Raw genomic sequence first — 16,242 nt, forward strand, 5'->3', positions numbered from 1 at the left:
ACAGCTATAAATATCAGCAATAAAGAAGAAAAGGACATTGGTGGGATGAGTGTAAGGGGAGTTTGGTTGACTACTATATTTTCCAGTGGCTGATATCAATATTTTAATAATGGTTAGCATAGAGTCATGTAAATAACTATTCTATTACAGGTTGTATTTAGACACAGCACAGGTCATTAGTCAGTTTCAGACATAGATGAGCTCTCTTATGGTCTTTGCCACTCCACAGTCCTTGAACCCCTAAACAATAAAAAAAACACGAACCACAAGATTGGTTGCACATCAATACTGTATTTACACTTTGTCTATTGTAACAACTACACATACAAGGAGAAAAAAACATATTTAACAGTACAGTGGTTATTGCCACTAATTTGAGGTAGGATGGCATAACCTCTGATGCAAAACATTAGGCTCCATATACAGTACACCCCTCTTTCTCCAGTACCTCTCTAAAAACTGGACATAAAAACTTTAGGCCTCAGATCAGACTTACCACCTTCCTGAAATTTGTGACTTGCCCATGGTCGTGAAGTACTTCTCATTTCAGCAACTGGTATTTTTGTAAGACAGTACTCTCATTTGAAAAAAAAAACATGCTCTGCATAATAATATTATATGGTTTAACTAGAAATTGCAACTCTTCAGCAACATTATCTATTGTTGTGGTTAGTACTACTATTACAAAGAAGGTTGAAGGAAGTGTTGATGGTTTTTAAATATTTCTACCAAAGCTAACCCACATTAGATTGTGAGATCGTAAATACTTCTAAAATCAATAAGAAATATGTTGGCACTATAATAATAATTAATAAGATAAAACCATGTTTTGCATGCAATATTAATGATGCTGTGTAAGGAAGAGCAATAATCCATACAGGGACAGAGTCATGACAGGGGCCTCTGCCGCCTTTGCAACAACAAAAGTAGCCACCTTCCAGAAGGAAAGACAGTGTAAGCATGAGTTCAGAGATAAATTCAGAATCTACTGCAAAATTATGCACAAATAAGGTACATTTTTGTTAATAAGGTACTTAAATGCATTTTATGATGTGACTCCTGAGTTTAGTGTCACTTTATTTAAAACACAGCAAGTGAGGAGAGCTAGCTCCACTCATCTTCTCAGCTCCTGGGCAATAGCAGTGTGTACAGTAGGTCAAGTAACTAGGGTTGCCACTCGTCCTGTATATTACTGGATTGTCCCAGATTTCAAACTTAAATGCTGGGTCCCATATTCATTCAATAAGGCAGGCAAGTAGTCCAGTTTTTTCATTTACCTTCCTTCCCCCCTCTCATTCCCCTCAAGTATCTTTCACTTCTCCTGATATGTATTCTATCGTCAAACTGTGCACTGCTCTTGTCGCACTGCCCGACTGAAAGCAGCGTCCCACCTACTGTCTATCAACATACTGTGCTCCACTGTTGTGGATTCTGATGTGAAGGGGGATCCTGGTGTGAAGTGGGTACTCTGATGTAAAGGGAGGACTTCCTTTGCACAGCCAAGGAGAGGGTGACTTCATCATCCAGTGCAGATGTCAGTGTCCTTCAGCCCATTAAATACAATTCAACTATTAGCTCCACCCCCTACTTCAACTTCTGCCCCTTATTTTGCCAGAACATTCTGACTCTCAGCCATCCTATAGCAGTGAGAATCACAAGGGTTCAGCCCAGGCATATGCAGATGAAAGGGTTCCATAACATTGGTGAGAGATAGAGAACACTTTCACCTGGTCATGTTCGCAAAGTGTGCAGTGCAGTAATCTGTCAACACTTCCTGTCCAGGCCCTGCCCACCAACAGACTCCACCCACATGCTCTTCCCACAGCCAGTCTTTCTAATCTCTGCCTCTGACCATTTCTTTTGGCAGAGAGTTAGAGTTAAAGCCTTTTCATCAATTAACAGGAGACGACTCCCCCTGACTTTACAAAGCTTTACATTGTGCATGTAGCCATATAATTCAATGCAGATTAGCATTAAGCAAAACATTCATCTAGATTCTAGAGCTGAACCATGGATTTGTTCAGAGCCCCCATATGTGGCTCTGCAGAATGCAGCAAATTCTTCTGCTCAGCCCCCTTTATTCTCCCCTTGCTCCTAAATAAGGATAAGCTCTGCGCACTTCTTCAATATCACTTCCATCCCTCACTTCACTTTATCTTTCTTCAATGTCAGGTGCTGGAACTCTGTGCACTCCATCCCTGCCACTCTGCAGAGTTACAAGGCCAGAGTAGCCCTATTAAGGGGACCCTTTTAGAAAAATGGGGGAAAGGGCAAATGCTCAGTCACCCACTTCCTTCCTCCATTTCACAGTGCTGCATTTGCCTACCTACAACTTTCTCTCTTTTGGTCTTATGGTAAATATGGTCCAGGTCTCAGTGCATAAGGAGATCTATATATAAGCTGTTAAATTTAACTTGGCTTCTGTGATCACAGGAATTAATTTAACCCTGCACCTCCCTTTTGTGTGTGCATGTGTGGGGGTGCAAGTGACTTCTATCCAAACTGGCCCTAGTGTAGTAGGGACATTGGGTTGCGAGTTCCTAGACCTATATACTAGTGCTAGATAAATTAATAAGATAAAATATATGTTGTATACAATATTAAAGAATCTGTCCCATGGACAATGGGCTAGGGAAGAACAATAGTGCATACCATTCTGTTTTCTTTCATGCCTATATCCTGTATTATCCTGGTAGTTTTGGGAACAGGAGATCCATTACCACATATAAGTGTTGTTTGTGCAACTCCTTCATCACATTTCTTCCTGTATAGTGGCAAAAAAGGTAAAGGATTTGTCACATATGAGAGGAAGCTAATGTGCAAGTGGATTAAAGTTAAGCTATACTCAAATATAAAAAAAAAAGTATAGCTGTAGTCAAACTGATCTTAGTAAAATGCACCGGACACAAACAGCAGACTCCAGTTGCCTGCATGTAGTTTAATCTTTTTTTTTTAATAATGCCCATGGAAGCCCTAAAACTTTGGGTGCTTTTTATACAAATATTGATGACTTAACCTAGAAACACGGCACTTTGGCCTGTCCCTCCTGTCTCTCTAAAAGGGACACTAAACTCAGGAGTTAAATCTTAAAAATGCATTTAAGTAACTTAACTATTAACAAAAATGTATCTTATTTGTGTATCACCCAGCTGTAGATCCTCAAATCATCTCTGAATTGGTGCTGACGCTGTCCTTCCTTCTGGAGGGTGATTACTTTTGTTCCCTATGGTGCCTGTGTGTGTTGTAAAGTAGCCACCCTCCAAGCTCACTCCCGCGATAGACTACAATCTCACGTTTAGTTTACTAATTTATATTGAGATTGCAGTCCATCACAGGAGTAAGATTGGAGCGGAAGGAAGGACAATGTCAGCATGGATTCACAGATGATTTCAGGAACATCAGCTGAGTGATGCACAAATAAGCTACATTTTATAACAGTTAGGTACTTGAATGCATTTTTAAGGGTTTACTGCTGTGTTTAGTATCACTTTAAGGCTTATAAAGATAAACCTTGGTAGCATATGTAATAACAATAACGCTGATTACTGGTATCTTTGCAGGTGCTGGCGAGTCTGGAAAGAGTACCATCGTCAAGCAGATGAAGTAAGTGAACACGAATTTAACTACATTGCATCATTCTAATGTGCTGTAACATTAATTGTTTAACTTGAATTCCTTTAATTCATCCTTTTTTTTTTGCTATGTTCCTTTTGTTTTGTAAGAATCATCCATCAAGCGGGATACAACGAGGAAGAATGTTTGGAGTTCAAATCAATTATCTATGGCAACGTGCTTCAGTCAATCCTAGCCATAATCCGTGCAATGTCCACCCTTGGCATTGACTACAGTGACACAAGTAAAGCGGTTAGTGTGAACTAGGAAATACTTTAAGGTGGCCAAATGAATAATGAAGTTTACCTTGAGATCAGGTCCAGGTATATATACAATGTATTTGAATTTACACACACAACTGTAGTTGCATGCTTCCTATAGCAGAGCTGCTAAATGCGGGGTTCACATTTATATGTTGGACTTGCTGTCCATTGCTTTATGTGAGGCTGCTATAGTTGTGCCATATCCGTTGGTTTTCAAATTCATGCAACTGTTTTCAGGTAATTCCACATGGTGTCAATTCACAAAGCACAAGTGTTTTCTTTTATTATTATTATTTAATCTTATGATAGTGTTTGCATCAAAATGTTCAATTCGCAAAAAAAAATATTACATTTGCGTGAAATAGTCATATTTCCATTTCAGTAGTGAAAACTTTTGAATGAAAAATGTCTGTGTTTGCTAAATGGGTATTACTGTTTGGTCCACTGTAAATGACCAAATACAATGTGGCCACGCTGTACTTGAAAGAAAGAAAAAAATGTCCTACGTTGGTCATGTGCTAAGTCTAGTGTTGTGGATATTCCAAGCTTAAGACATATTGAGCATAAGTGGTGGGTGGGCTACTCACTTTTAAAGACACTATACATCCTTACAAATGTACAAGCTCTTATAAATGTTGCCTCTGGTTTAAACTATACCATGTCTATGCTAGATGGTTTGCTTTAGGACCAACGTAAAGCATTTAGAAACTATATTATGCAACACAATGCAGTGGCAACATGTTGGATGTTTGCAAACTGCTGGAAAGGCAGGTCATCCTGTAGCACCAGTATAATAATTGACTCAATTTGCAAGTTTTAGGAATCAGAACACCAATATTTTGCTTTTTTTTGTTTGTTTTTTTCCTAACAGGATGATGGTCGTATGCTTTGCCACCTCGCCGACTCAATAGAGGAAGGCACAATGCCTCCAGAACTTGTGGATGTGATCAAGAGCCTCTGGAAAGATGATGGCGTACAGGCCTCTTTTGAAAGAGCAGCTGAATATCAGCTCAATGACTCTGCTCCATAGTGAGTTGAACACGAGGGGCATAGAAAAGGCAAATAGTGTATAAAAGAGTATTTTGCTGGCACATGGATTGGATGATGAAAATCAGCAGAGCTTCACCTCATTCACTATGCTAAGGGGAAATTCCCTTGCAAATTGACAGTCTTTTGGGCTTTAGTAAATCAATTGCCAAATCTGTAGAAAAAAAATAAATAAAAAAGACCACACAGAATAGGTTGTGAAATGGGGAAGTGACTGTGCCATAAAGTAAGATGTATGGAAGCAGTGCCACATAATCCATAAATTCACAGGGCAAAGTGTTCCTTGAATGATACGCAGCAGAACTCATAAGATGCTATGAGTGATTTTCTGAGGCCAGGTTCACACCGGTGCAACTCCTGACCGCGCAGCAATCATGCATAAAAACGTGCAGATTGCTAAAGTACTATTAATTTGTGAAGAGTAGGGAGTGATAACCTTCTGCTCTTGCTTGTGTATACTAACCAGTTTGGTACCCAAGCTGGAATTAATGTTTAATAGCAATAATAAAGGTTTATTCCTTATTATCTTATATCAAACAAAAACAAAAAGTTTTATTGTCATGATTCGTGTAGAAATCTCTGCTTATGTACTTGAATCCATTGGCATCATGGACAGAGCACATGCCACTTCTTTCTGCTCATTTTAAGTAGGCATCTGCTTAAAATGAAGGGGTATTAGCATGCAGAACCACTAACTAATGCATACATTTACATGTGAGCAACAATTCACACACAAACATAGAGTTAAGAGGAAATGAAAAAGGAATTTGAGAAAATTAAATAAAACTGCTTCCCTTTTTGCAGTTTAATGTATTTCACCTAAAATGCTTACACTGTATGCAGTCAGGTTTTACAACTGGTTTATCCTTTCCAAAAGAATCTGAATGCTAGAAACTGCTACACAATACCCGTGTGCAATAGTACCCGGCCCTTGGATAAAGAAGGACACTATGTTTTCACTGCACAACACCTCTACTGTTGTTTTTTTATCATGATTTTTTGTTTGTTTTTATTACTAGTTACTTAAATCAGCTGGATAGGATCACAGCATCTAATTATATTCCGAATGAACAAGATGTCCTCCGATCCAGAGTGAAAACTACAGGAATCATTGAGTCACAGTTCTCCTTTAAAGATCTTCATTTCAGGTTTTTTTTCTCTCTCTCTTTCTTTTTTTTACACCTTTCATAACCCATTACACAAAGAAATCACAACTAAAACAGACTGGGGCTTACCTGAAAAAAAAATGCTTGTTTTATTTTGCACTAGAAAATGGGGCAACAAGCACCACTAGTTTCATTTTCACCTATGTTTAAAAAACAGCTCCACTAACCATTTGCGGATGTCATATAAACTTAAAAGTAAGCCCTTTGTAATATGTAGGCTGCAATTGCAGTTATCCTTGTTAAAATGCTAGTTTTCTGTCATGAAGACCCTCTACTTTCAAAGCTTTCTAAGTTACTGACATGGAACACGATGGCACATCAGGAAAGTCAGATTGTATATGTATTCTGGGTCAGTGATCCACAATATTGAAGCAAGAGGAGGTTGTGGGGGTCTGCGGGCAGGGGGGCTTATAGGAATCTGGGTGCCCCTTTCATAAAGTGGGTACCCAGATCCTGCTCCCCTCGTGAATGAGTAAGGAGTAGTTGTTACCCTTACTCATTCACCAAATAAACAGTAACATTGTAAATAAACACACATTTTTGACAAGTCTTTTATTAAAAAAAAAATGTCCATCAATGTAATCCCAAGGTCAATCACGTCATCCAGCGATGTAGATCCCCGTCAATCATGATGAACAACAACCACCGACTCTTCGAAAGAAAAAATACCCGACGCCCACCAATACTGACGAACTCTCGCCACAAAATGACAGTACTGACCTGAATGTCAACAAAGGGGCGGAGTGAGTCATGATGTCAGAGCGAAGAGTGACATCACTGGTCTTTTTCCGCCCCTTTGTTGACATTCGGGAGCAGAGCTGCCATAATGACAGCGCTGCTCCCGAATGTCAACATAGGGCCGGAGCAAGTTGGGAGGATATGATAAAATAATATGCACAATACTGACCGATATCATATAATGCTCTGTAACCAGAAAAAGTGCATATAGTGCTTGATAGCATAAGTTGGGCAATAGTTTGCCTGATCCAGCGTGTAAGAACAGCAGTTCCTATTATGATTCCCTTATGTGGGCCCTCTACAACCACAAACAGCAAATCTGACCTGTAAAACTGAGACGTGACATTCAAATACACCCTAAAGACTGTAAACCAATTTCCCTAGGATAGACTGGCTTGGGACAAAGCAGCAGGAGGACAATGTCTTAATTCAAGAGAAATGTCAAATACCACATTAGGCAGAAAAGGAGAGTCTAGGATTTGCAATGACCTTACCCCTTTTGAAGGACCAAAAATGGAGGCTTGCAATTTCTCCAGTTCGAAGACTCTATGCATGGAAGTAATGGCTATTAGGTACACCAATGTGTGTTAGCAGCAAAATCTCCTTAGTATCCCTAAAAGGTGCTTTTTTGCAACACCAACAATACCAGGTTAAGGTTCAATGGTGGCCAAACTGTAAGGGCAATGTGTGTAACGCCCTAAATAAAGGTGCAGACAAGTGGCACCAATGCCAGAGAATGCCCACATAAGACCACAAGTGTTGACGCCTGAAATGTAATTGTGCTTAAGGCAAGCTGCTGCTCTTACTGCAACTTGCCGGGGTGGTTTTGAGCATAAGGATATGCTTTGAAGGCTGCTACCACAAGACCCAAAATTCTCATGAAGTGGTGAATGGAGAACCACCTGCGAGTACACAGTAGGTGAACCTAAAATTTTAGTTTCTGCAGTTTTTCCAAAGGGAGGAATACCTTCCAGGTGAAGTGACTGAATCAGCAAGGACTTAAAATAAATTTTAAAAAACAAAAACATTCTCCTCCAGAGTCAGAATGGTAATGAGCATGTTGGATTCTTGTACTGAGTAAGACTCCACATGCAATAGAAGATTGTCCAGGTAACCCATCTGCCTTGACCTCAAGACTGCTAAAATAGGCACCAATGTTTTGGTGAACACTCAAGGAGCCATGGCTAAGCTAAAGGGCGAGGCCACAAACTGGTAATGCTCCTCCCCTACCGCGAAGCACAAGAACCGCTGATGCCCGTGTTAAATGGTACATTGAGGCTTGCCTACTTGATATCGATGGATGTCCAAAAGTCCCCCAAAAACACCACCGAGAAAAGAGCCTTTCCTCCTTCACTGCAAACACCAGGTCCAGTCTCTTCTGCAGAAGCTGCTGGCTGTCACTGACACGGCTCAGCGGCAGATGCGAGGAAGAACGCGCCGCTGCACACATCAATGACAGGTTTCAGTGATCAGCGGCGCGTTCCTCTTGACAGCCAGCACCCTGATATGTCATGGCGGCCCGCATGGCATCAGAGGGATGCCCTGGCCGGGCCCCATAGCGGCTGCCTGGGTCGCTATGGCGATTGTTACGCCACTGTTTGAAATCACATTAACATGCTAAGGATTACATGAGATTTTAGTGATTGGGTTTACATAAACTTTAAAAAATAGGACCACTTAATATGATACAGTATGTTCAAGCAAGATTCAAAAAAATCAAGCTGTATTCCACCAATTAAAATCACTAGTGTTTTCTTTTTTTAGGATGTTTGATGTAGGAGGACAGAGGTCAGAGCGCAAGAAGTGGATTCACTGCTTTGAAGGAGTTACCTGCATTATATTTTGTGGTGCATTAAGTGCTTATGACATGGTTCTGGTGGAGGATGAGGAAGTGGTATGTATGAACTAATGCAATGCAGTAAAATATATCCAAAATGTTCTAGTTACTGAAATGATGCATTCCCCATAATGATGCTCCCCACCCCTAACTTCATGTGTGTGCTGTTTTTCCATGTTTTCTGTAACCCTTCATTACTTTAAAGCTGAATTCTGGGCCAATACACTTTTGTTTAAATACTGTATATTCCTCAACAGCTACAAAGGATATACATCTACTTTATGTGCACCAAATGCCTTTGCAAATCCAGTTATTGTCTTATAAAAGTAGCAGTGACCTCATCCCTGGGCAGCCTGTGCAGAGAAAAGAGCTTTGGGAGGGACCCAGGAGGCCCACCCATTACAGGCTGCCTGCAGAGGACTACAGGGAGCAGATACAAGACCAGTCTTGCTGCACAAGAAGAGAGAGCTGCAGTGACTGGTCTTAATTACAGGACACTCCTGCACAAAGGCAACATTTCATGCTGGATTACAGCAAAGATCTGAAAGAAATACACAAAACACAAAAGATTCAGGTAAGTATACACATGCCTCTTGTACTGTATTTAGAAAATATATTTGTTTGTCCCAGATTTCAGCTTAAAAGTGTATCTAAACCCAAAACAAAATGTTATTATATTGTAGGTTACCAGTATGTATGTGTGGTGGCTGCATTACTTTTCTTTTTAGCTTTCTCCCCATTATTTACACCTGGTGATCCTGTCAGTAACGCACTTCCTGTCCTAGGTTGACACTTCAACATACTGTATCTGTGGAGAAGCAGTGTTGCCACCCAGAGGCGGCTCTAGAGTTTGCGAGGCCTTAGGCAAAACCTAAACTTGAGGCCCCACTCAGGCCTGTGGGGTCTTACCAGGGCTCTGTGGGGTTTAACCAGGCTGGTGAGACCCCGCAGAGCCCTGGTGAGACCCCACAGAGCCCTGAATAAATTAGGGCTCTGTAGGGTTTTACCAGAGCTCTGTGCTGTTTGACCAGTCCGGTTAGACCCCTCAGTGCCCTGGTGAGACCCCAAAGAGCCCTAGTTAAACTAGGGCCTTGTGGGGGTCTCAGCAGGGCTCTGTGGGGGTCTCACCAGTCTTGGTGAAACCCCAAGACTGGTGAGACTGTGGGGTCTCACTAGGGCTCTGTGGGGTCTTGCCAGGGCTCTGTGGGGTCTAACCAGTTGGGTTAGACCCCACAGAGCCCTGGTCAAATCCCAAAGAGCCCACCAGGGTAGGGTCCCAACATGGTTCTGTGGGGTTAAACCAGGGCTGGTGAAACCCCACAGAGCCCTGGTGAGACCCCCAAAGTGCACTGGTGAGACCCCACACTGGCCCGGTTAAACCAAGGCTCTGTAGGGTCTCACCAGCACCAGGGCTTTGTAGGGTCTCATCACTAGCCTGGTTAGTCCCCTCAGAGCCCTGGTGAGACCCCAAAGAGCCCTAGTGAGACCTCAAGAAGCACTGGTAAAACCAGTGCTCCGTAGGGTCTCACCAGGACTCTGTAGGGTCCCACCAGCACCAGGGATCCGTAAAGCTCTCTAGGGTCTCACCAGGGCTCTTTGGGGTCTCACTAGAGCATCAAGGCTCTGTGGAGCCTCACCAAGGTTCTGGGGAGTCTAACCAGCCTTGTTAGACCCACAGAGCCCCGGGCAGACCCCACAGAGCTCTGGACCACCCTTGGACAGGACTACATAAATCTTGTCTTCTCCTCTTCTCCATAACATAGATGGAGAAGCCGCACATGAAGTTTTCAACTGATAAGATTTCTGGCATGATCAACAGTTTTTTTTTTTTTTTTTACAGTTTTTGAACAAATGTAACTAAAGCCTTTAAATGGTATATTTAGCAGATCAAAAAGGAACCAAATGAGGCCTAGTTCACACCTAAGCACACACATTTCCATGCAAGTCAATAAAGGTCATTGTTAAAGAGTTTCTAAACCCTCCGGTTTTTTTGCCTATATGTACTGCTAGCAAGCAGTACATATAGGCAAAAAGTTGAGAGAGAAAAAAATCCGAAACTGTTTGGCGGCCGCAATGCATCTTGGGGCGGGCGCATGCGCAGTTCGGATTTTCGGACGGGAGACGAGCAGAGACGCAAGGTAAGTCTATGGACGCGTGCACCCGCATGCAGACACCGTAGGACAGGAAGTGCCAGCAAGGACAGAGGAGTCAGCGCTGGATCGGAGAGACGCCGCACCGCTGGAGGGACAGCTGAAATGGACAGGAAAGATCGGATTAGGAGACATCATTTAAGGTAAGTGCTGACATTAACATTGGGGGAAGCCCGGTGAGGGGCGGGCTTTCGATGACCGCAATGCTGAACGGGCAGTGTGCGCTTGCGCACACCAGCCCGTGGGGCAGTTATCTTACGAACATGCCACACACCCGCCGACAATCTTACGATTCTCGGCGGGTTTTCGTGCAACCTTACAGTAGCAGAAGTCGCACACCTTGCGATAATCGTACGATCGCGGGATTTCCCACAATTATCGTACGATTATTGCAAGGTGTGTGGGCACCTTAAGAATCTAGGCATCAACAGCAATGCCCTTAAAGCCAGTAACCGTGAAACAGGGTGCAAATTGGTCCTTGGGACAAAAAATCCCAATGAGCGGACAGTGCTCATGGAGAGTCAGCCAGAAGTCTTACCAGGTCAGTGTACCACATCTGCCTGGTCCAGGTCAGAGGAATGAGGAGCATTGGAATGTCCTCTTTATTGATTATGCCAAACAAACGAGGAAGAACTTTCAGATAGGAAAGGCATAGTACGGATTCCATGGAGCCACCAGAGCATTCACTGCTTCTGCTCAAAGATTCCTGTACCTGAAGACAAATCTGTCCATTTGTTGTTGAACCTGGAGGTCCACATATGGCACCCCCACCTGCAACACAGATCCTGGAACACCTCTGGGTAAAGGGAGCACTCCCTTAAATCCAAGCACTGCTGGCTGAAGAAATCTGCCTGCAAATTGGCTGCACCGGAAATGTACATTGCTGACAAGGCTGGAAGTTCTGCCAGGACAGCAGCACATGAGTCTGAGACGAGAGAGTCTGAAGATATCCCTGTGGAAGGAACACTTTGTACTGAGCGAGGTCCAGCACTAGACCCAGGTCCTCCAAACAATGAGACCGTTTCAGGGACAATTTTTGAAGGTTCAAGACCTACATATGTTGTCTGATAGACTACCTCCAGTTGAGGAACAGCCAGGGTGGGCTCTAATTGTCCCATAATGGTGATGCCACGAGAGTACAGTAGGGCTAATACTGGGGCCAGCACCTTAGTGTATAGCAAAGGTGTAGATAAAGTACCAAGAGGCAGAGGCCCTAGAGCAAAGCACAAGAACTGCTGATGCACTGGAAAGATTGGGACATAAAGGTATGTTTAGGACATAGGAATTTGGCAATAACACTTTGATATAGGGGACCTGAGAGGGCTCGATGGAGATCTCCTAATCTGTGCAGTAACACAGGAAGGATGGAGTTAAGAAGCCAAGGAGGGAGCAAAGCTCCAGGTTGTAGTCCTGAGATACCAGCTCTTGTACCCAAGTGTCTGAGATGCAAGCTGTCCAAGTGTCCACAAAGATTAACAAACATTCCACAACTGTGGAAGATGGTGGTGCACCTTCATGCCGAGGAAGGTTTGTCTCAGAATTAGGCAGTCTGAGTGCAAGACCTTGCAGGTGGACTAGTAGCCAGGCATGGGGGGTCTCAACAACTGGTTGAAGGTTTAAGGAAGTAGAGAAATGAAAGGAATGTTTCCTAACAGCCAAAGTGGAAGAATACTTCACAGTCTGTTCTTTAGACTTGTTCAGCTGAGGCACATGGGTGCTCTTCCCACCAGTGGCAACCTTCACAATTTTATCAAGAGCCAGGTAGAACAGATGTTGCCCCTTGAAACCCATGCAGATAAAACTTTTTCTCTTTTCTTTTTGAACTAAGAAAAAGGGGGGCCAAAACAGTTTTACAATCTTGAAGTGGCATTAACTTTTTTTGCCCCTTCCCAATCCTGCTCTAGGGACCTGAAATGATGCCTCCAGCGCTGACTTCTCTGTCGTCCTCTTTGACGTCCCATGGAGTTTGTGCCGGTGCCCGCTGCTCCATAGACTTACCTTGTGTCTCTCCTCATCTCCCGGCCGAACATCTGAACTGTGCATGCACCCACCCCAAGATCCTTTGCGGCCGCCCGAGACTCTTCAGATGTTCGGACGGGAGCGCGCAGCGAAGACGCAGGTAAGTTTAAACCCTTTTTAAAAGTATAAAAAAATAAATGTTTTTGCATATATCTACTGCTTGCTAGTAGTAGATATATGCAAACACCACTGAGGGTGTAATAACCCTTTAAGGTGCTAACATCGCTAAAACTATTAGATCGAGAAAAAAAAGTCTTTGAATATAGCACCCAAGTCGATTGCAAAAAAAAAATTGTATAAAAAATAACAAATTTTATTAAAATTCAAGATAAATTTTAAAACCAATAGATTTACAATATATAGTTAGAGCTTAAGATAACTTTATTATCATGCTAGAACATCAACACATTCCTTGGATTTTATCTGCTTCTTCCGGATAGTTAGAGAATAATTGCTCAAAGTGTCACTTATATAGCGTGTATATTTGTCTGAAAAATTATATCTACGGTAATTATAGTCTCTTATTGCAAAACATGGATGAACAATTTAAAAAAACATTCTTACAAATGTATATAATTACTACTGTATATATTGTATATCTATTTTAATATGTCAAATTTTTATATTCTGTAATATAATTTGTTAATTTGTACACAAATCTTTTTGTGCAATCAATCTTTCGTGGGTGCAATATTCAAAGTCCCCTGTTTCTTCTCGATAGTTTTAACCACAGCAGTGGTTAGATCTCTTTTTAAGGAATTTTGATGAATCAGACAAAATTAAACAAAGTTTAGTCACAGACAGGATCAGATGAAAGGAAGGACTTGCCAGAAAAAACAATAGAGAGGGCTTCCAGCCGCTTATCGGTTGAAGACAGGCATGTGCTCTGGAATAGTAAGCGTCTTTGCAAGGTGGATTCACAGTGGGAATGGACCCCTTCTGTACAAAATACCCACTAAAAAGATTCAGGTGCTTGGGAAGAGCAAATAACCTATTATGATGCTCCTAATCTCCATAGAGAAATCAGATGAAAAACAAGTTCAAAGGGAAACTCTTTGCGGCCTTAGGAGTTTTAAATGTCTTAAGGCTGGAAACCTCACTGATAGAAGCAACAGGCTAATCCTCTGGTTTCACAGTGGTGCGCACTGAATCAATAAGCACCAAAATAGTCTCCATTAACTTGGGAGTAATAGCAGTAGACTGCGACTCCTCATAGTTAGGTCAAGGATTGGAGTAGCAGCTCAGAATCAGAGTCTCTGCGGCCCATGGCTCAGTAGCCATCACGGCTGCAGGCATAACAGATAGATATTTGTGACAGGGGGCGCGAGAGTGTACCTGTGGCCCCTGCAATCAAAGTCAGTAAACAGCTGATTAGGGCCAAAAAGTCTTGCATGACCATAATAAAGGCCTTAGCTGAAAGGACAGATATTATGGGAAAAAGAGCAGAGCACACGTGATATTCCAACCCCGTGGATGACGTCAGTGCCAACTACTTTTGTGGCAAATAATGCTCCAAGCGACTTATGCAATTGAGGTAGCTCCTGCTGTGTGTGGCCTTACAAACCCACTAATGGAGTCTTCAAAGACAGGGCAAGTGCAGAGGCAATGACAGTGGCTCTGGACCTGCAAAGCACTCTTTTACCAGGACGATGTCTGGAAAGCACAATAAGCAGAACCCAGTGCACCGAAGGCCACTTTTAGGCTAGCCCCCCAACTAGACCACTAGATGGGTCCAGACATGGTATTCCAAAAGTTTGAGGACAACCGCTATGGATAGCAGCAGTCAGAGACAACATTCCAGTAGCAATGAGAAGAGTCTTGATTGAAGAAAAAAACAGTAGCAAAAAATAGGTTACTCATCAACACAGCAGAGCTAAGGAAAGGGCATCCATTCTACAACACCATAAAAATTAGATATGCTGGTATTAGGAGGGGTTATTCTGGGCTAGCCTACAGTTATTTTTGTTTTCCAGTGTCCAATTATCCGGTTGGCTGCAGTATTACCCGAAGATTTAAGTCTTCCTGTGTCCCAATGGAAGACAAAAAAAAAGAACAAATTACCAAATACCTACCATACCCCTGTAATCTTACTTTAGAACCCTTCCTATGTAAATTGTTACGCATTAGTACTTATGTGAAAGGGATTATGGCAATTACAGACAGGAGGTGGCTCTGCCTGATCATTGATCCTCACCTTTTTGCAGAGGCATTCAGGCTGATTCACTATAGGGATTGAGAACCTTTGCTAAAAAAACTTTGTGAATATTCATGTGGAAAGCAAATTCCTGTTCACTTTGAATACCCAACAATGTGAACATTTTTTTTTCACATGATTGGATAATTGTAGTGAATATTCACTTTTTTTTTTAATAAAGATACTTAACTCCTTTAGTAAATCCCCCTCAATGCCTAAGCAACAATTTGATGACTGGCAGCAGTTCCACTATACAATAGTTAAAAAAAAACCAAAAAAGCTATTTTAAGCTTTTCATACTTTCACTTGGGTGATTATAAAATGTTTTACTTTATATTACAGTATAGGTCTTGCTTTCACCCACATCACAGGGACTGCTTAGAACTACATTTCAAAGCACTGTGATTCATAAATCAAGAGATTAAACCAATTTTTCTTTTCAGAACCGTATGCATGAATCCCTTCACCTGTTCAACAGCATTTGCAATCACAAGTTCTTTGCTGCAACCTCAATCGTTCTTTTCCTGAACAAGAAGGATCTATTTGAGCAGAAAATCAAAAAAGTTCATTTAAGCATCTGTTTCCCGGACTATGATGGTAGGAAACAAAAGCATACGTAATAGATAAATTCAGGTCATCTGCAATATAAACATGAATTCCTAGTAACTTGATTATTCTTTTGTAGGTAATAACTCATATGACGATGCAGGAAATTATATTAAATTACAGTTCCTTGATTTAAACATGCGGAAAGATACCAAGGAGATCTACGCTCACATGACCTGTGCCACAGACACACAAAATGTTAAATTTGTGTTTGATGCTGTGACTGATATCGTCATCAAGGAGACGCTTAAAGACTGTGGACTGTTTTAAAGTACATGGCAGATCCTTGAGTCACGTTTACCAAGACCTTATTCTTATGCTTCCAGTTGATGTTTCTTTCCTGAAAGTTCTGGAACAACATGGTTAAGAAAGGGAGGGGGGTGTTCTTCAGTCAGTCTGAAGATTTTGGAGTAGGTGTTGACATTTATATATTTAATATCTGGTAGTTGAAAGGTTTCCTTGTAGACAGGCAAGCTGTTACTCCTAGCAACACTGCATCTACATTGCTTGGGAAGAATCATTATTGTATCTTTATTTCCTGTTAGAGAGCAGTGACCTATTATGCAGCACTTTACAGATTACTTACAACCATTGATATCATACCCTGGTT

General features: G+C 41.9%; 1 protein-coding gene across 1 annotated transcript in view; it reads left to right on the forward strand.

Annotated features, from left to right (window-relative positions):
* Positions 1-15,922, forward strand: part of GNAT2 (G protein subunit alpha transducin 2) — a 22,545-nt gene extending 6,623 nt beyond the window's left edge. Inside the window, exons 2-8 of the mRNA XM_018566993.1 lie at positions 3,561-3,603; positions 3,723-3,864; positions 4,747-4,904; positions 5,942-6,070; positions 8,591-8,720; positions 15,470-15,623; positions 15,712-15,922. Coding sequence (XP_018422495.1) covers positions 3,561-3,603; positions 3,723-3,864; positions 4,747-4,904; positions 5,942-6,070; positions 8,591-8,720; positions 15,470-15,623; positions 15,712-15,902 — 947 coding nt within the window. The 3' untranslated portion in view covers positions 15,903-15,922. The remainder of the gene's footprint in view (positions 1-3,560; positions 3,604-3,722; positions 3,865-4,746; positions 4,905-5,941; positions 6,071-8,590; positions 8,721-15,469; positions 15,624-15,711) is intronic.
* The last annotated feature ends 320 nt before the right edge of the window (positions 15,923-16,242 follow it).

This window comes from Nanorana parkeri, unplaced genomic scaffold (assembly GCF_000935625.1).
Source record: "Nanorana parkeri isolate BGI_ZX_2015 unplaced genomic scaffold, ASM93562v1 scaffold995, whole genome shotgun sequence".
Classification (NCBI taxonomy): Eukaryota; Metazoa; Chordata; class Amphibia; order Anura; family Dicroglossidae; genus Nanorana; species Nanorana parkeri.